At 46.6% G+C, this 21,517-nt stretch overlaps 1 protein-coding gene across 1 annotated transcript in view; it reads left to right on the top strand.

The window, feature by feature from the left end:
* MARCHF4 (membrane associated ring-CH-type finger 4) overlaps positions 1 to 21,517 on the top strand; it is a 111,520-nt gene that overhangs the window by 69,852 nt on the left and 20,151 nt on the right. Inside the window, 1 exon segment of the mRNA NM_001266961.2 lies at positions 16,183 to 16,338. Within this exon segment, the coding sequence (NP_001253890.1) occupies positions 16,183 to 16,338 (156 nt within the window).

Genomic DNA, 21,517 nt, shown 5'->3' with positions numbered 1-21,517 from the left:
CAGCAGAACCACTCAGCCAACTTGTTGACTTGTGAAAAGTAATAAGTAGTTGTTATTTTAAGACACTAATTTTGGAATGCGTATGCAGAAGTGAAGTCAGCAGCTGGTGTTAACTGATACAGCTAGTAAATGACAGAGCCAGAAGTCGTCTGATCTGAAAGCCTGTGTGTTGTTCATTCACCATGAAAAGATAGGAAAAGGCTGAAATTGCAGCAGGGAAAATACAGGTTAGATTAAGATATGTTTTTAACCACAGAGTCTTTTAGTCACACAAGAGTCTTACTGGGGAAAAGTGTGGGGTTCCCTCATCCAGGTATCTTACAGAAGGCAGTGGTGGGCAGTTATCTGACTGACAGGTTTTTAATGTGGGACCTTTCAGCCCAGGTGTCTCTGCCCTAAAGTTTGCCATCTCAGAGACTGACTATGCTGAGATGCTTGACAAGAATACTCCAAGTCATTCCTCTCATCCGTCAGTTCCAAGGAGAAGGCAAAGCACCCAAGCTAAGATTCTGCAGCCTCCAGCTGGCAAGGCACCCCCTGGTTCTCTTTCATGGCTGAGACCCCCCTCCAAGATTGCCACAGTTGCACTGCTGCTCATTTCTGACTTAGCTCTTCCCCAGTCCTGCACCCACATCCCACTCCTTCCCTACAGTGTGAAGAAAGGTAGAAAATAGAAAAAAAGAAAAAAGAAAACCGACGGTCTACGTCTTCTGAGCCTTTCTTTTCAGGGTCACAGTGGTGGTACTGTTGACAGTTGCCCATGAGAATGAGGAGAAAGGACAAGACCTTGAACATGAGGCAATAGCAGCAGATAGTGACATGCTCAGATGATACAGATGGAAATTTGTGTCATCCTCCTGAAGGCCAATTTGGCAGTATATATTAACAGCCTTAAAAATGTCCTTTGAATTAGTAATTCCACTCCAGGACTGTCTTCTCAGGAAACTCATGGACAGGACCTGTGAAATCATGGATCACTATGAGAATTTTTTCGTGACATAGTGTGAATGGAAAAATACAAGTTAAAAACAGGCTGTACGTTATGTTCCTGATTTAGGGGGAATTATATGTGTGGGAAGGGGCTGTAGTTATGAGGAACATTTTGATTTATAATAAATCTATACATTTTTAAAGATATTTTAAGATGGGAATCATGTTTCCTTCCCAGCCTCTGGGCATGTACATCCATGGCTATCTTGAATGTAGCAGGAAAACATACCTTAAATACATAACAGAGGCTGGGCATAGTGGCTCATGCCTGTAATCCCAGCACTCTGGGAGGTCAAAGCAGGTGAATCTCTTGAGCCCAGGAGTTCGAGACCAGCCTGGGAAACATGCTGAAACCCCATTTCTACAAAAAATGCAAAAATTAGCTAAGCATGGTGGCGCACACCTGTAGTCCCAGCTACCCGGGAGGCTGAGGTGGGAGAATCACTTGAGCCTGAGAGGTCAAGGCTGCCGTGAGCCATACTGTGCCACTGTACTCTCCAGTCTGGACAACAGAGCCAGACCCTGTTAAAAACAAAACAAAACAAAACAAAAAAACCTAAAAGACTGGCAAAAAGTAGTCTAGAAAATAAAGTGGTTGAAATGATCAATAACATGAGAATAGAATTTAAAAATAGAACTTTTCAGGGTGGACGGATGATGGCTGAGCAGAAGATGAATGAAGATTAAATAATTGTGAAGCATAAGAGGATGGGGAACATGAGCTTGGGTCACCAAATCCCAGAAAATAACTGAGAACAGCAGGTCTTGATTGCTTGCTTAACTATCTAATCATCTGAAATAAAAAAGGTAATATGTTATATACCAGCTACTAATTAAGTGAAATGCAGGCCTGAAAAGCATGGCAAAAGCTGAGAATCCATCTGGATTTGAGAGAGTGTGTCCTCGCTTGTGAATGGCTCTTGGGCAGGTGCCCTCTTGAGTTCTCAACACCAGGGCTAAGAGTCAGTGCTCAACCAATACTGCTGAATAGCTCCTAAGAGAAGACCATGGGGGAGGGTGTGGTGGCTCACAGTGGGAGGCCAAAGCGAGCGGATCATCTGAGGTGGGGAGTTCAAGATCAGCCTGACCAACATGGAGAAACCCGTCTGTACTAAAAATACAAAAAAAAAGTAGGCAGGCGTGGTGGTGCATGCCTGTAATCCCAGCTACTTGGGAGGCGAGGCAAAAGAATTGCTTGAACCCAGGGGAGGCGGAGGTTGCAACGAGCTGAGATTGTGCCACTGCACTCCAGTCTGGGCAACAAGAGGGAAATGCCATCTCAAAACACACACACACACACACACACACACACAAACAACAACAACAACAACAAAGAAGAAGACCATGGGCTATGGCCTCTCTCCTTTGGATGGAAACAGTGCTGGTCCATAAATATCCCCCTGATCCCTGAGTGCAGAGGTGTGGGCTGTTCTATGAGCTTTGGCCCTGTCTCATGCTGATTTTCATATACAGATCAGAATGGGAAAACTGGAAGGCACTGGTGAGCAAGGAAGACCCCAGGGCTCCCTTCCATCTGCCAAGACTGGAGGTAGGCAATCTGACCAGAGGCTGGGGGAGGGGAGGAGGACCTTTGATGACCAGGCCCTTCCCAGCTCTAGAAATAAGGGATGTAGAATTCTTTGAAACAGAAAATAAAATTGCCAAGATGACAGAAGCTACAGCCACTTGGAGCAGCTTAGCAGAAGCTCGGAGTCAACAGACCGAAGTCTATTCACACGCCATAGTAATTCAGATTCTACTTAGCATGCTTATTCCTGACAGGGAACTGGAGCCAATATTTCAGGAATAGTACGTTTCCTTGAGAGGTGTGAAAAGAACTGGGCCAGGTTTCCAGCAGACTCTGGCACAGCTATCACCTGGTGAGAACGACGAGGCATCAATCTCGCAGGGGCGCAGGACCCACCCTTTGGCCCTCTGAGCCCAGAGCAGGGTTTGGTCTTGAATTTTTTCCTAGTTCAGTGCTGCCCCATTGCGCCACCCTCACAAAGGCCAGTGCCCTCTCTGGGTGGCAGGTTTTTCAGTTTAAATTGAATATAATGATGAAGCTGATAATGAAGAAGAAATACAAGTCCCATATAGAGAAAGAATTGAAAAACAATTTAAATGTTTACTGCAATGTCTTTATAAAGTGAGTAGAGAAAATGATAGGGCAGAGATTTCTTTTTCTTTCTCCCATTCTGTTTTCCTTGCTAAGCTCTTAAAATGCAGATCATTTTACCCTTTGGGCCCTGCTTTCACTTTCTGTAGGCAAAACAAAACCCCCAGTTTCTCCTGGAAACACACACAAGCTCACAGCCCTACCTGAAAGCCGGGAGGTGAAGAGAGGAGATGGCTGTAAACGTTCACAACTTAATACCTGTTTGTTTCCTCTGGTCACAGAAGGTGGAAACACACATGTGCAGGAAGAAGGCTTGGGGAGGGGTGAGTCCTTAGGAAGAGACATGGAGGCAGGCAGGTGCAGGAAGGGCTGGGGTATCTGATTTTTTTTTTTTTTTTTTGAGACAGAGTCTCACTCCGTTGCCCAAGCTGGAGTGCAGTGGTGCAATCTCGGCTCACTGCAACCTCTGCCTCCCGGGTGCAAGTGATTCTCCTGCCTCAGCCTCCCAAGTAGCTGGGACTACAGGCACATGCCACCAGGCTTGAGTAATTTTTTTGTATTTTTATTTTTATTTATTTTTGTTTGTTTGTTTATTTATTTATTGAGATGGAGTCTCACTCTTTTGCCCAGGCTGGAGTGCAGTGGCACAATCTTGGCTCACTGCAACCTCCACCTCCCAGGTTCAAGCGATCCTCCTGCCTCACCCCCCCAGTAGCTGGGATTATAGGCGTGGGCCACCATGCCAGGCTAATTTTTCTATTTTTAGTAGAGATAGAGTTTCGCCATGTTGGCCAAGCTGGTCTCGAACTTCTGACCGCATGATCCACCTGCCTTGGCCTCCCAAAGTGCTGGAATTACAAGCGTAAGCTACCACGCCTGGCCATGGGGTATCTGTTTTGCCCTTTCCTCCCCTTGACACAACCAGGCCGTTAGCCACACCTGGAGACTGCTGGCTTTCAGCAAAGTTATGACCCACACACATGATCTAGGATTCCAGGCAACTGTGCACTCTCAGGTTTCAGACTGATGAACTTCATTTACAAGGCAGTAGAGTGAGGTGCCTGGGAAGGCCACACACGGAAGGCACCCCTTATCCACAAGCCAAGAGAGCAGTGTCCTCTCCCTACCTCTTTTTGTTAGGATGTGAAGAGATGAAGGATAGATAGGTGGGTACCTGAGAGCCACCAATGACACCACAATAAACACTCCCTAGGTTTCAGACAGGGTCCTAAGAACATCTCACAGCCAGGTGCAGTGGCTCATGCCTGTAATCCGAGCACGGCAACATGGCGAGACCCCATCTCTACAAAAAATAAACAGAATTACGGCATGGTGGTGCATGTCTGTAATCCCAGCAACTCAGGAGGCTGAGGTGGGAGGATCCCTTGAGCCTAGAAAGTTGAGGGCTGAAGTAACTTGAGATCACGCCACTACACTCCAGCCTGGGTGATAGGGCAAGACCCTATCTCAAAAACCAAACCAAAACAAAAAACAAACAAAAAAACCCCTCACCTTCTACTATCCCACTGAATCCTCATGAGCACCTGGGGAGGCAGGAAGTATCTTTGGTCCCACTTTACCCCTGAGAAAACTCACTCCAGGTCAGCAAGGATTCAACACAGCCAGCTTGGGTCTGCCTGCCCCGCTAACCACGCTGCATCACCCCATGCGTGTCGGGTGCTCAGGACAATACCCGGCTTCTAGTACACATTCAAAGGTGTGAGCTACCAAGAGAGGCTGCAACAATAGCAGAAGCACTAGCAAAGCGGTATAGCTGCAGATGGTGTGGATGGGGTTTGGAGTGGGTAAGTACCTTGCACAGCATCCCTCACCTAGCAAGTGGAAGAACTGGGATTTGAACCCAGCAGTCAATGCTTGCATACAGGGTTTGGCACCTGGTAAGTGCTCAGTAAGTTTCAGCTATTGGTATTTATTTTTATCTTCGTATACATAAGAGTCTTAAAGTAATATAGGAGACAGAAGGTTTGCTGAGGTGTATCTGGTCCAGCGCTTCACAAAATGAGTCTCAGCCAAACTCACTTCAAGAGAAGAGAGGGTCTTCATGGAATCAGAATCTCTGGAGTGAAGCCTGAGCTTCTGAATGTGTAACAAGCCTCCCAGGTGATTCTTACGCAAGCTAAACTCTGAGAACCAAGAAATCAGGGCTTAGATTGCTTAAGCCCGTGGCCGCCAGCCAGAGAGGGTGGCAGAGCTGGAATTGATTCGTAGGAAAGATCTTGCTTTTTTTGCTTTGTAAGAGTCAGTGATACACAGAAGGGGTTCTAAGTGCCTAGGGCCATGATCCGGAACATTAGTGAAGTGTAACTTGTCATCACAGCTCATTTGCACTTGCAACATCTGCTGTTTCTCTGCACATACTGAATATTAATTACAGTGACTGAAAATTAATTTTTGAAGAATTTCACCACAGCTCCTACAAACACCACCACGAGAGTTTTGCACAGCCGAGGCTGGGATCCCTCTGCTTGTATGCAGAGATCACGGAGGGCTGCTCGTAGGAGGCAAGAGTATTTGCCACTTAACTTGCCAGGGAGCCTGTGCCTTTGCCTTGGCTTGAGTTCTGGGAAAGAGAGAGAACATGGTGACCTGGCATCCCTGAAATTCCAGGGTAGTGGCCTGGACCTTGGAAACAGGCCCAGCCCACCGTATGCAAACAGACCAATTCTGGTCACGCAAGATTTATCTAAATTATGTTTTTCTATTTAGCCAGGGGGAGAACTGAGAGCAGGTCAGTCTTTAATTGTAGCTGTTTGGTAACAATGGTGATGGTAATGATGAGTTATGCAGAAAGACAAACGGACAGTATATTACACATGTAGGTCGTCAGAAATACAGATATGATTATAAATATACACATTAAACGTGACTTTTTTTTTTTTCTGCCAGCCCCCGTAAAGCTTGGTTTGTTTATTATGCAGATCATGTTTGACTTCATAGAATTGGATGTTATTTAAATTCAATTATTGTGAGGCTAAGTTCTTCTTTCTAGTACCAGTTGAGTAAATTTAGAGGCAGTTAGAGGGAATAGGTGCATTTGTCTTATACCAGTAAAATTATAGGGAGAAAAGCACTGTAGGAGCAAAATAATTATTGTGAAAATGAAAAGCATAGTTTTGGAGGGTTTGGCTTGGATCTTTTTGTTTTCCTTGTCTCTTTTTACATTCTTTTTTTACATTGAAATGATGAGCAGAAAGGCTGGAAAATATTCCATGAAGACAGAAGCAGATTAAACGTGTGTGTGTGTGTGTGTGTGTGTGTGTGTGTGTGTGTGAAAGTAAACTGCTGGTAGGAGAGTAGAACTAGAAATAATTATGGGGTTAATTGGATTTAGTGTAGATAACTACAGCTCATTAAGGCCTTAAATATTTTTTTCCCTAGTAATAGAGTTCTTTCTTTTTTTAATCAAATTATCTTGCAACAATGCCTTATTTCCTCTTGCCAGTGTCAACACACTGTTAGTCTCCTGAAGCCAAGACTTGGCCTTGGTGCGATCAGGAGGGAAGCAAGAATCCCATTGTGAGCCGGCCGGGAAGGGAGCATGTGGAATGCCATGGACAGCTGGTGCAGCTAAAGGATTGGCTGGGACAGACTCCAACCAGAAAACAAAGAGCTGCTCACACACTATCAGACACCACATGAGGAGAATTCAGATTGGCTGGTCTGTGAACAGCAATGGATTCTAGGGCCATGGGAGATCTTTGAAGGTCATCTTGCCAGCCAGCCTGCCTCCCACAGATAAGGGGGAAACTCACTTAATCATTCTCTAGGGCAGCAGGAGTCAAAGCCTTCTCCATTCATCTCTCCTCCACAATCTTTGTTGGAAAGAAGGTCTTTATGATAGGTTATTTTTCTTGATCCTGATACCAAAATACATTGACCTCCCACAGGTCTGTAGAGTGAAGAAATTACTGCCTGGTGTCTTGAAGGAAGAAGACACTGGAATCTTCTGGTTTCTCCTAGCTTATTTCTGTTCGCTGGCCCCATTGGTGATCCCCTTTTGTGTCCTCCCCCGCCTAACCCTTTCCACCAACCCAGATCACAGACACAAATAGTTGGTCAATATCACACACAGTTTGGTTGTGCCAATAAAATTGGGTGTGTGTGTGTTAGCTGGTTCCTCAAATATAGGAGTCCAAGAAGTGTTACAAAACAGTACTTTCTCTCGCAAGTCTATCATCATAGAGACGATCTAATATGGACACTGGAGAATTCCTACTATCTCTGTCATCTCTCCTTATTCTCCTCCACAAATCCGGTGAATTTTTCTACTTCTATACCCGTTCCTCCCCACACCAATACACATGGGCTCCACCTCCACCCTGGAGGGGAAATTCTGATTTTAAGGCTTTAGATTCTCTGAGTCTTCACAGTGGAACAACTACAAGGCAACTGGACATTTCCTGCTGATGTGGACTCCATCTCAGAGTAAATTTTAATGGGTTGCTATGCTTCCAAAAACCTCTGTCCCTTAACTTTGTCTTAACAGATATCTCCCCCTCACCAAGGGTGGGATTGTGAATAAAGTGTGAAGGGGAAGTAAAACCCCATGTTGTCCCACCCCCTAACATAAACACACACCAATTAATACCCAATAAATACTACCTACTGGCAACTGGTTTAAAGGAAAGGGACTCAGGGGAAAGCACGATATGGTTTCTGTCTTGGTGTTAATATCATAACAGGGGAGCCAGCAAGGCCATCTCTTACATCGGGACAAAGAAGGTAAGGGTCTGATGGACAGGCTGCTGTGGGTGGGAGAAGAGACAGAAGGCAGGTGTCACTGCAATGGGCAGACAGGATATGGGCAAATTTGATGGACAGACTGGTTCCACAGACCTCCTTTTCCATTTTCTTGAGCAAGTAACAACCTCTCTATCTTCTCTATAAAGTGAAGGAAATTGTTATTAGCTTCATTTAGCTATTGAGGTAGTAGGTGGTATAATGTCTGTGAAAGTGTTTGTATGTAGAATTGTGAAATATTTATAACAATAGAATTATTAATAAGAAAATGTTACAGAGAGGAGAAAGAAAGAAAGCCAGAAAATTGATCAACATTTGAAGTGGGTGAGAAGGTAGGCTTAGAGATGAGGAGATCTGCTATAAACTCTTACCTATTAGCCAGCATTTTTTTTTTTTTTTTTTTTTTTTTGAGACGGAGTCTCACGCTGTTGCCCAGGCTGGAGTGCAGTGGCGCGATCTCGGCTCACTGCAAGCTCCGCCTCCCGGGTTCCCGCCATTCTCCTGCCTCAGCCTCCTGAGTAGCTGGGACTACAGGCGCCCGCCACCACGCCCGGCTAATTTTTTGTATTTTTTTTAGTAGAGACGGGGTTTCACTGTGGTCTCGATCTCCTGACCTTGTGATCCGCCCGCCTCGGCCTCCCAAAGTGCTGGGATTACAGGCTTGAGCCACCGCGCCCGGCCTTAGCCAGCATTTACTGAGAGCTTACTGTGTGCCAGGCATGGAGCTAAACAGACTCTCTTACTACCTTCCTCCCTCAGTTTCACAGAGGAGCCATTTTATTTTAAAGGAAAGGACACTTAGTGCTGCCACAAGCATACTTTATTTCTCTAGTCTAATCACCCTAGAACTCTCCTGGATGACTATTTTATGCCAGTTCTCAGACCTTCAGGGCATCCTCCCCAATCTTCACTCTCAGCCCGTGCCTTTTCTTCATATTGCACTTAGAAAATAGAAGAAACCAGAAAGAAAACTTGCCAAGTCCATGATTAATGCTTTATTCCCATCAGCAGCATTTGACAAGGTCCATTGCTCCCTCTTTTCTTGGAACACTATCTTCTTCTTGGCTTTTGGAAAAATATACTCTAGCCATCTCACTGAGCTTCCCTTCTCAGTCTCTTCTGCTGGTTCTTCTACATCTCCTGACCTCTAAACCTTGGCATCCTCTAGCGATCAGGTCTGGTACCCTTTCCTTTTCCTACCTACACTCACTGCTTTGGTTGTCTCATTCAGACACATAGCTTTTAACACCATCTGTACACCAAATGACTCTCAACTTTATATCTTGAGCCTGGACCTTCCCCCTAAACTCCAGATTAACATACCTCTCAATACTTGTGTGACATCTCCTCCTGGATATCTAACAGGCATCTCAAAGTTGACACTTTCAAAACTGAACTCCCAATCTTTCCTCCAAACCCGCTTCTCCTTCAGTCTTCCCCATCTCAATTAAAGGCAACTCCCTATCCTTCTCATTGTGCAGGTCAAAATTAGCATCATTCTTGACTTTTCGGCTTCTCTCCTTACCACATCCAACCCATCAGCAAATCTTAACATCTACATCCTCAAAATATCTCCTAAAACTGACCATTTATCAGGACTTCCTCTGCTACCATAGTGGTCTAAAACACCATCATGACTCACCTGGGTGAACACAACACCAGCCTTTATTTGCCTCCAGTCTGTTTACAATAGAGCAGCCAGTGATCCTGTCAAATATGATCAGATCATGCCACTCTCCTCTGCTCAAAACACTCACGATTGCCCATCTCATTTACAAATGCCAAGTCCTTAAAATGATTTACAAGCCTGGCCTGATCTATCCCCTGACTCCTGATCCGTGTTATATCTCTGACTGCATTTTCTGCCCCTCTTCCTCTAGACTTCTCTACCCTAGAGACACCAGCCTCTTTGGTTCCCCTAGAACATACCAGGCATGTTTCTGCCTCAGGACCTTTGCACTTGATGTTCCCTCAGTCCAGAATGCTCAGCCCCCAAATAACTGTATGGCTTGCTCCCTTACTTTCCTCGGCTCTTCATTCAAATACCTCCATTGAGTGAAGCATTCATACATAGCCACCCTATGTAGGATTTCAACTCCCCCCCTCCTTCTATTCCATTTCCCTTTTCCCTGCTTATTTTTCTCCATCTCACATAACAGCCTCTTAGGTACATATTCTTTATTATTTTTTAATCATATTTATTGTCTGTCTTGACTAGAGAATTATAGTCAGTTCCATTCACTGTAGTATCCTTATCACCTAAAACAAAACCTAGAACATAGTAGGTAAACATTTAATGAATGAATGATAACTGAGCAAGGCCCACAGATGTTAAGCAACTTGCCCAGGGTCACACAGATTGTAACAGCTTGGATATACCCAAGTCTGCCTGAGATTAGAGCCCAAGCTTTTAACCATCATATTAGTCTTATTAAGGAACATGTCCCTAAACTGTACCCCAAGGCTGATGTTGCTATTGTCTCCTTGTTCTGTTCTCTCAGATTTCCAAACTGCAACATGGTACAGGACTGTCTTTGCTACACTAGACTGTGTTTATTTATTTCTACTCAGTGGCAGGGTTGCCTGGCATCTGTGTGGGCAGAAGGGGAAGTCTTTGATTTACCTGTCACTACCATGGCAACCAGGTAACCTAGGGACTCCTAAAGCGAGACCTTCAGACTGAAAGAGGTAAAAAATGAAACAAGCTCAAAATAAACAGGAAGAAATCTATGAATGGAGAAACAACCGGAGACTGGTGCCTGCAGCTTGCTGTGTTATTGGCAGTGTTGGGAGGGAAACAATTTCTTCTCAACCGTTACAAGTTTCTAGTTGGGACAGACCCTTGTAACAAAAGACAGATTAACAAGAGAAAAACTAGCAAGTTTATTAGGGTATGCAATGTGTATCACGTAAGAGAAACTTCAATGAAAGGTAATTCACTGGCTTAGAACTCTGGCTAATATAGCATCTTCAACAAAAACAATCTATTTTTAGAGAAGTGGCAAGACAAAGGAAAAGGACTTTGAGTGGTTATGGGCAGCAACTCCGGGGGAAAGAAAACAAAGGGCAGAAAAACTTTAGTAAACTTTGTTAATATAAATTCCTCTATTGCAGTAAGCCTTGCAGTGAGCTGAGACTGCGCCACTGCACTCCAACCTGGGTGACAGAGAGAGACTCTGTCTCCAAAAAAAAATATATATATATATATATATTTATTTATCTATATTTTTATACATTTATTTATATTAAATTTTTAAATATATTCATATATAGAGATATATAAATTCCTCTGGTGTCATCTGGAGGTTAATGAGAGTCTAAAGCTGTCTTCAGTGTTTACTTTTGTTCTCCCGATGGAGAGGCGGAGACAGGATAACTTTTGTCTTTGTAAATCTAAGTCCTACTTTTATGCAAATAGAGAAAGAGAAGAGAGCTCTCCTAAATCTGCTGCTTCTTAATCGTCTTAGCTCAACACGCCTTCGTATTTTGGGGAGGCATATTATGGTCTCCCACTGCAGTGAGCGAAATACATCTGTTCTCCCTCCCACCAGCTCCATCCCTCCTGCCTCCTGCCTCTAGCACGACCCCACTTAATCCATACAAGAGGCCTGCACTCTTCTTCTGTTTGGCATCCCCTGAAAAGAAGGTTCCCCAGATGCTCCCAGTGTCCCCATGGTGACACAAGGGATGATCTTGGGCTAGAAGTCAGGGTCCCTTATCCATCCCAGAAGGGCAGAGTCTCTTAGAAAATTCTTTAATCTTTACTGTTTTTGGTGACTCAACTGACTTTTATTTCAGCAGTCGTTCCCTTCCTTATCTGTTTCACCTGTCTTAGAGTGACAGTAGGAAATAGAGTTGTAGAAGAAAAAACTATGACATTAAAGTTCTTACAGAAATGTGAGTTCGAATTGTAACAGTTTAACAGGAGGACTTACTTGTGCCATGCACTGTGTCAAACCCTTGCATGCATGATCTCATTTAATCCTTACAGGCCAGGCACAATGGCTTACGCCTGTAATCCCCACATTTTGGGAGGCTGAGGTAGGAGGATCATTTGAGCCCAGGAGTTTGAGATCAGCCTGGGCTACATGGCGAAATCTCATCTCTACAAAAAATACAATACATGTTGCTGGGCATGGTGGCATGTGCCTGTAGTCCCAGCTACTCAAGAGGCTGAGGTGGGAGGATCATTTGAGCCTGGGGAGGTCAAGGCTGCAGTGAGCCATGATCATTCCACTCTGAACCCCAGCCTGGGCAACAGAGTGAGATCGTGTCTCAAACAAACAAACAAACAAAATCCTTACAACTACCCTTGAGGAGGTAAGAGTTACTTGCCATGGAAAGATGAAGAAATGGAGCCTCAGAGAGGTTAAGAGATTTGGCTAAATTTGCACAGCTGGTGAACAGACACTCCAAAATGAAGCGGCTGTTTCCCAAAACCATGTTCTTAACCACTCCCCCACAGTGTGTCCCTTGGGGGCCAGATGATTAGAGAAGATCCCGTTTTCCTTGTTTCAGTCATTCCCAGGGCAGTCTCTGGCCCCAACACTCTGAGCAGATCATTGAGGAAGTGTCTGGTACCCTTTGCATTAATGAGCCCCTTTGATCTGTGGAGTTTGCCGAGCTCTGCAAACAAGATCACAGTAATCCTCCCAGCCCAAATGTTGGAGCCTCAGTAGCTGGGCCAGAAGGGCTTGTCTTTTCCCATACCCTGGGGCCTGCTCAATTAGTAAGCACACTTTAATTGTACATCGCTGATGTGCTCAGTTCTATGGGGTATGTAGGAGCAGCTCTAATCCCAGAGCATTTGAAAACGATGAAGTGAAAAACTGTGGGTAAGGATGGGAGATTTGGCTGAGGGTCTGAGCTGGGCCAGGAATTGGGGTGGGACCTGGAGAAGGGGAGACTTACAGGCACAGGTGCAGGTGGGGCAGCAGGAATCAGAGGATGGAAGGCGGATGAGCAGAGCAGGTGGTGAAGCTCAGAGTCTGATGGCCGTGTGACCTTGAGGGAGTCATTTAACCTTTCTCCTCAGTTAGGGACATCTATTATATTGAGAGAATTTTACTAGGGCAGAGGGGGCAGGAATTCACCTCAGTGTCCATGTAGCACCATTTTGGCTTTTAACAGAGTTTACTGCAAGGAGCGTCTTCCTAAGTTTAGCCTGAATCCATCTGGCTCATTTCCACTTCTGTTGTTCTTGGAGACATACAGGTCTGACCAGTAGAAGTTGGCAAAGAGCCCCTGTTAAAGCTTTTTAGAAGCCCTAAACACTAAAAAGATGATGGGCTTTCCCCGAAATGTACATAGAAATACACTAAATCATAACCCACAAAACTTGCCTGAATGCCAGAGTTAAAATAGCTTGTTTCTGGATTCCCCCCAACCCCCACAGCAAATCCCTGATCATCACTTCCTTTATCAAAGTTAAAGTTTTCTAACAGTTTGTTGTTCTTGCTTTATTTACTTTTTTTTTTTTTTTTTTTGAGATGGAGTTGCACTCTGTCACCCAGGCTGGACTGCACTGGTGCCATCTCTGCTCACTGCAACCTCGGCCTCTGCCTCTTGGGTTCAAGCAATTTTCCTGCCTCAGCCTCCTGAGTAGCTGGTATTTTAGGATCATGCCACCATGGCCAGCTAATTTTTGTATTTTTTGTAGAGATGGGGTTTTGCCATATTGACCAGGCTGGTCTTGAACCCCTGACCTCAAGTGATCCACCTGCCTTGGCCTCCCAAAGTGTGGCATTACAGGCATGAGCCACCTCACCCAGACCATCCTTGCTTTCTAATATTTGTAATGCCAGTAGCAAGTCCCTATGCTGCCTTTTGGAGTTTTCTTCTCCCTAAAGGAAAATGAATGATTCTCTGGAGGGGAAGCGGCATAGTCCTTCCCTCTTGACCCTTAGCCAGTCACTGGGATTAGGCCAGGTCACGCTCCTCCTTTCTCCACCCAGATGAGCACGCTGAGGCTCAGGGCGGGGCTCCCGTGAGCGCTGATGGTCCCACAGCCAGAGCCCAGCTATTGTTATCAGCTGTGCCCCAGGCAGCAGCTCTTCCTGCTTGTCTCTTGGCTGCTGCTTGGGAAGCAAGGCGTGGAGACTTCACTGTCGCTCAGCACTGTTGCCAGGGACCAGAAGTAATGTCTCTTACCTGATGGGCAATTTGACATGGCTGCTTAACAACCCGATTAATCAAACCCAGCTCATCCTGTTAGAATTAATGAGCCTGGAAATGCTGCCACGAATAATGAGGAATTTCGCCCCTCCCCCAGCACGTCTCTCCACTCACCCCCTCCTGTTTCCTTTTCAGAGTCATATAGCAGCTCCTCAGTACAAGGGCACTTAGGCCTTGATGAGTGTGCCGAGTGCCCAGCAACGTGGGCATGTCCCGCCTCTTCTTTTCCTCTCCAGGAGGTGGCTGCCTACCTGGAGCCAAAGGCTGGCCATGTCCTAGAGAAGCAAAACCTCTCGTTCATAAGACAGATACGCATGCATTCAGCTCTCAAAGTTGTGTTGAGTATCAAAATTTACCAGGCCCTTTACTAGATGTTAGGGCTGCAATGATGGGTAAGACATTGTCCCTGTGAGGGGCAAATGGGGGCGCGCTATAACAGAGGGTATGGGAAGGGCCTGGAGCCACAGCAAAGGGGGCCTGTTGATACTGGAGGAGCAGAGTGGGGAACCAAGGAGGGTTTCATGGGGATGAGCACCTGAGCATTTCTGCCAAGTTCATTCATTGCACAAATACAGAGTGCCAGGCACTGAGCAAGATGTTTGTTCCCAGAGTTAACAAAATGGATGTGGTTCCCATTCTCATGGAGTGGGCATCTTGTTCCTGTTCCGCAAGGCAATGCGAGCAACCTGAGAAGACCCTTGATTTATTTTTTCATGTACTTATTCAAACATGAAAACTTATTTAGGGCTTGCACCTTGGGTACAGGGCTTGCCACTGGAGGAAAGGGGTGCAGAGATGAATGCCTCACCCTGCCTTTGGGGCTCCTCTGGTGGGTAGACAGGGATATGCGTAGATCCTCATAATGGTGCGCCAAGCGTGCTAACAGGGATGTACCCAAGTCACTCAGCATAAGGCACTCAGCGCTCAAAGCACTGTGCTCAACCTGGAGCAGCCAGGGACCACTTCCAGTAGGAGGCGGCATTTGAATCATCTTGAAGACAGAGAGTAACAGCTGACAGGTAGACCAGGTGCAAAAGGACATTCCAAACCTCTTCCAGGCCACAGTGAGATCCTTGAGTGATAGGAGTTGAAATGGAAAAGAAATATGATTCCAGGAATCTTAGAAGGAAGAGCCGATTCTACAGTCTGCAGCCAAGTGCGTGATTACAGAGGCAGATGGAAATCCATAATTTCAAGACCAGCCTGGGCAACGTGATGAAACTCCATCTCTACAAAAAAATAAAGAACTAGCCGGACATGGTGGTGCGTGCCTGTAGTTTCAGTCATTTGGGAGACTGAGGCCAGAGGATCACTTGAGCCCAGAAGATCAAGATTGCAGTTAGCCACGATCGTACCACTGCACTCCAGCCTGGGCAGCAGAGTGAGATCCTGTTTCAAAAACAACAAACAAACAAACAAAAAACACAGGTTTCAGCCACGACCATCTGACATACGGTCATGGGACATTCTGGAGAGTGAGCCCAAGGCTGCAGTCCACTCAAAGGAGGTTTCAAATCCTGACACCATCTTGCTCAGTTGAGTCCTCTGCCTCTCTGATTCCAACTGGGCTTCCCAGCTAACCCCAGCCAGGCCCAAGGGTGGCTGGAGGGACCCAGACCTTCAGTGAGGGCATCTGCCCAACATCCTAGATCCCCACATCTACACTGGCTAGAGCTGATGGCGGCTTTCCCTTTAACTTGGGTCTGAGCCTTCCAATTCAGTCTCCACTAGCTAGCTTTTGTTATCTGTGTTGCCCGTCTGTCCTTGAGGGCATTTGAGTTTGCAGCCCTTGGCCGAGCCTTTACAGAGACGCTTCTGCAGCCTGACACCCCATTGTGAACAGCAGAGGCTTCCGCAGAACCCAGCCCACTCATCTTCGTAGAACCCTAGGAATTAATAGCACTGTGCTGTATCAAGTAGGAGCAGGGGCTCAGAGGTGTTAGTTGTGCTGACCAACATGGCTTGGCTCTCATGGTGGGGGTGCAGGAGCCCAGGCCTCCTCTGTGGAGTCTGGTGCCCCCAAACAAAGCCTGTGGCCTACTTGGGTGGCCCAAACCAGGCTGCCATGCTCCCGCCCATCACCCACCCACTAGCCACCGTAGGTCTCAGCCTCATCACCTTGTGCTCTCTCCCTGCAGGGGGAGCTGCTGAGCCCGTGCCGCTGCGATGGCTCGGTCAAGTGCACCCATCAGCCTTGCCTCATCAAGTGGATCAGCGAGCGGGGCTGCTGGAGCTGCGAGCTGTGCTACTACAAGTACCACGTCATCGCCATAAGCACAAAAAATCCTCTGCAGGTACGACCCAGGGCTGCCCGGTGGGGATGCTGGGCCTGGGGCTTCCACACCACCTGCTTCAGCAGGAGGCTTACTTCACCTTAGATTCAGGGCAGTTTGAGGGAAAGGAAGGAGATGGGCTGGGTGGGCAAGCACGGTGGGCGGCGTGGGGTAGGAGGGGATGAAAGGATATTTGTGTTTTCTCTTAAGCTTCAGCAAGAAGAAGAGGAAGAGATGGAACAAAGAGAGGGAAATAGAAACAGAAGGAAAGAAGTGTGGAGAATCAGATAGAAAAGGGAGAATAAGTGATGGATGAATAAATGAATGCAGAAAGGAGAGGAAGAAAGAAGGAAAGGGAAGGAAGAAATGAAGGAGGGAGAGAAGAAGAAGGAAAAGAGAAGGGCCAGAGGGCAGAAGAGAACAGGAAACAAAAAGACAGAAGGTGGGAGGGGTGAGGAGAAGGACTGAGATCAAATTATGGGCAGGTAAAGAAGAAATAAAGACTGGGTGTGGTGGCTCACGCCTGTAATCCCAGGACTTTGGGAGGCAGAGGCGGGTGGATCACGAGGTCAGGAGATTGAGACCATCTTGGCTAACATGGTGAAACCCCGTCTCTACTAAAAATACAAAAAATTAGCCAGGAGTGGTGGCGGATGCCTGTAGTCCCAGCTACTCAGGAGGCTGAGGCAGGAGAATGGCATGAACCTGGGAGGTGGAGCTTGCAGTGAGCCAAGATCGAGCTACTGCACTCCAGCCCGGGCAGCAGAGTGAGACTCCGTCTCAAAAAAAAAAAAAACAAAGAAGAAGAAATAAGAGTGGACTTAATGGCACTTCTCACACATCAATGTGCATGTAATTGATCTGCAGTCTTGTCAAAATGCAGGCTACTCAGTAGGTCTGGAGGAGGACCTGTTGATGCTTCTGGTTCAGAGACCACTCTTCCAATGGCAAGGGACAGAGGTAAAACAGAAGAAACAGGAGAGGGAGGCAGAGAAAAATGGGAATATAAGCAATAAGAAATAGAAGAAGGGGAGAGAATATTAAAAAGCTATCCTGGAAAGGCAGGTAGGACCAGGGTGAAATGAGGGCCTGCCACACAGATTCAGACAGAACTTAGGGCTCCTCTGACTGCCCCCACCACTCTATCCCTGCCCTGACACATCCATTGTTCCCAGAGGAGCTGGCAGGCCTGTGCCGCCCTCACAAATGCCCCAAATCAAGCAGCTCTCCTTCGAGGCACACACACATACAGAGAGCATTTTGCTTCTGAAAATACCTCCACATATGCATGATCAGCCAATTAAGCTGCCACATAATCAATTAGTGAGCACGAGCGTGAGGATGGGGACTTCAGCTCGTGGCACAGTCTCACTCCTCCTCTCTGGGGTGGTGGTGGAGGGGGGAGTCCTGAAAGCCCAGGAGGTGTAATGGGGGGTGCGGGGGGGGGTTGGCGATGGGGTCTTTGTATGGAGGAGCAGCTGGAAGCACCCACAGCTATGGTGTCCAGGTGTTTTGTTTTACACCCCATGGAGTTTTACATGGGGCAATCCCAAGAATGAGCCTGTGTGTGTGTGTGTGTGTTGCACACACAGGTGTGCTGGGCTTGTGGGGCATTTCTGGAAGGTAGCACTAAAAGCCCCAGGCACCTTAGCCCTCTTAGTAGTATACCAAGGGGTCATAAAGAAGTGCCTTTCCCTGCTGCTGGTTCCATCTTCAATTCATTTCAAAATCTCAAAGTGTCTTAAAATAGCAGTGTCACGAGACAGCTGACTCCACATCCTCTGGGCTCCAGCAGGGGTCTGAATGCATTAACCCTCCCCTTTCTTTTCATCCAGCTCAAGCCTCAAGAAAGGGTCAGATTCCAAACCTGTGAACCCAGCCCAAAGCACCCTTCCTTGGCTCTACCCTTGGCTCATAAAGTGAAAATGCATTTAGGGATAACTTTCTCCTGGGGGTAAAAAACGAAAAGGTTATTCTAATCTCCCAAGTCAGGTAAGCAAGTGGCAGTGTTAGCAATATGAATCTATGAGGATCCATATGCATCTATTCCTGAGTCCCTACCCTGTCTTCCACTGTGAGTTTCTTGACATTCACTGGTGGAGGCTCCCTCTGATTCTGTTGCTCCTGGAAATGCAATGGTGTGTGCTCAGAAAATGCCGTCTCACTTCTGGATAGCACTGGAAGAAGGAAGTAGTTTGGATTAGAAGCGATTTTGTGTGGTTGTGGTCCAAAATGTCCCAATTGTATGTCCTGCACTCCTCAGGTCCAGCAACATGTGAGACAGCTGCCTACTCAGCACAGTGGGCAACTTCTGGGCTGCTATGCCCCAGCCCGGCTGGATCATCTACAGTGTAGGATGGAGCTGGCAGGCCCCACCACAAGTGGGTGGAGCGATGGATGGGAATCCCAGGACTGCCTCTGCTACCAGAGGGGGGAAGTTCCTTCCAGGTCTCCTGGTTATCTTACCTCCTGGTTCATGCCCCAGACAGAGTCATGAGAAATAGGTCAGGCATGGTGGCTCACACTTGTGATCTCAGCACTGATGGAAGGCTGAGGCTGGAGGATCACTTCAGGCCAGGAGTTCAACACCATCCTAGGCAACATAATGAGACCCTGTCTCTACAAAAGAAATTAGCTGGGCATAGTAGCCCATGACTGTAGTCCCAGCTACTCAGGAGGCTGAGGCGGGAGGATTGTTTGAGCACAAGAGGTCTATGTTGTAGTGAGCTATGATTGTGCCACTGCACTCCAGCCTGGGTGGCAGAGCGAGATCCTGTCTCAGAAACAAAGAAAAAAAGTAGTGAGAAATAATACACTATTTAGTGTCCTATGGGGCATCAGCTTAGCGATCCTCTAGAAGCAATATTTCCAGCCAGAAGAACCACTGAGGAAGGAGGCACAGCATGGCTCTGAGGGTCTCAAGGCTTTGTGGCTGCTTCCTACCCTCTCTTTGTTACATCTGAATTGCAATTATTAATGAACATTTAGTTAGTGCTTATTAGGTGCCAGTCAGTGTTCTAAATATTCACATATATTGTATAATTCAGTCCTGAAAACAACCCAGTGAAGTGGGCACTATTATTTTTCCTAATCTACAGATGTGACGATGGAGGCACAGAAGGGTTCAGCAACGTGCCCAGGCTGACACGGCTACTGAGTGGTAGAGTGGATGTGGGGGTCTGACTCCTGGGTCCAGGTCTTACCCTCTGCACAGGCACGTTTGGGAATACCCCCACCTTGACACGCTGATCTGTACTTTTGCTGAAACGTCATTAAGAACGCCCTTCAAAGCACTGGTTTAAGAGTGATTTCATTTCACACAACACTCTAGGAAGCAGGAAAGACCAATTATTTCTATTTTACAGAAAGGAAAGTTGAGGGTCCTCATGATTTCTTGACTTCTCCTAGGTCAGTGCGTAGGAGCGGAGCCCAGTCAGGATCGGGCCATCTGATCCCTCACTCGGTGCTCCTTCCTGTTCTAAGACACACAACATCCGGTCTCTGTGCTCTTCCCCTTGTCTCTCCGTTCACTGGTGCTGCAGGATGAGAGTTCAGGGGATGGAGAAACCTCATGATACTGAGATCAGAGTGGGGATCTGGTGGCAACCTGGTACCCCGGGTGCCCATCTCCCCCTCCCAGCCCTCCTGTGAGTTTTCAGAGCTCACTCACTCTCTGCTTTCTCCGTCATCTCTGTGGAGCCTCATATGGGACAGACAGGAGGAGAGTGCCTTGTCCATAGCACCCCACCCTGCTTCTTCGTCACGCTTTACACTGCAGTCAGAAGCCCCATTTAGGTTCCATAGCTGGCTTCAGAGCTGGTAGAAGGGGTTTTAGGGATGAAGAGAAGCTTTCTGTGCCTCTATATTTGGCATTTTTGAAGTCTAGAGGAGCAGGAGAAAGTGAGGATTATGGATGCCTCAATGGTAGAAACAAAAACTCAGCCAGAAGCCCTCTTTCCAGGCAGCAGGGCAGGCCCTGGAAAAAGCATTTGTTGTGCATGAAAGAAGTCTGTATGATGAAGTCATCTTCTGGAAAATCCTTTCATTATGTGTAGCCCTAGGCAGGGGAAACAGTGGAAAATGTAAAGCCCCAATTACCTGTAATGGAGCCTATCTGTATAATTAAATGTAGAGGCTCATGTCCTACGTCTGGACCAGCAAGTGAAATGCTTCCCTACAGTTACAATTCCCTGGGGGCCACCGGCCAGGCCAATCCCAGCTACAGCCAGAATGAATCAATGCTTCCATCCAGGTCTCCCTGTTGGCAGAGGGAAAATAGTCTGCCTTTTCTCAGAGTTCAGAGTGAAATGCTTTCTGGGGGTGTTCTTTGCAGAGTGTTATGCAAATGTCTCCAATTGAAAGATGTCCTTCCCCCCACTTTCCCAAATTTGATCCTGTCAGTCCTCTGCATAAAACAATTCATATCATCACATCTACACTTAGGACAAAGCACAAAGTCTCTGCATATTCTACAAGGTTCTGTGTGATCTCTCATTCTTCCTTTTCCAGTTGTCTCACCCCACAAGCTCTTTTGCTGTCTCACTCCACCCACTCTTATCTTCTCCCAGGCTTTTATCCTTCCCATGCTTTCTCCTGGCACAGGCCTTTGCACATGCTCTTCCCTCTGCTGGGAGCAGTCTTCCCTCCTTTCATTGCCTAGTTGACTAGTAACCTAGTCAACTCAAGCATCGCTTCCTCTAGGAAGTCGAATCCCCCTGTCACCAGCTCTCACTGTGCCGTGTTCCTCCCTGACTTACCCTTGATGAATTGCATGTGCAAATAATTATATTGTTGTCTAAGTTCCCTAGACTATAAGCTCCATAAGGGCAGGCACCTTGTCTGTTTTTGCCTAGGGCTTCATTGCCAACACCTAGCATAGTGGCCAGCACATAGAAAATACGCGATATGTATTCCTTGAGTAACTGCATGAATAAACCCCAAGCTAAAAATCTAACTCCTGACTCCTTCAGACCTATACTGCCTGGACCAACCATAGAATCATAGAATTTCAGTGTTGAAACTCACCCACACCCTAGCCTTTAACCCATCTGTCAATACTGCTATAAGCACAGGGCTTTTTCTGTTAAAAAATGAAATAATAGTGTTGATATACATTCAGTAAAATAAGCTGTTTTTCTTCTCTCTCCCCACATCTCATTCCCTGGTCTACTGAATTGGTAACCTCTAGCATATAAATTAA

This window comes from Macaca mulatta, chromosome 12 (genome assembly GCF_049350105.2).
Source record: "Macaca mulatta isolate MMU2019108-1 chromosome 12, T2T-MMU8v2.0, whole genome shotgun sequence".
Lineage (NCBI taxonomy): Eukaryota > Metazoa > Chordata > Mammalia > Primates > Cercopithecidae > Macaca > Macaca mulatta.
Note: the sequence above shows the minus strand (reverse complement) of the source record. Positions and strands in the feature narration are given on the sequence as shown.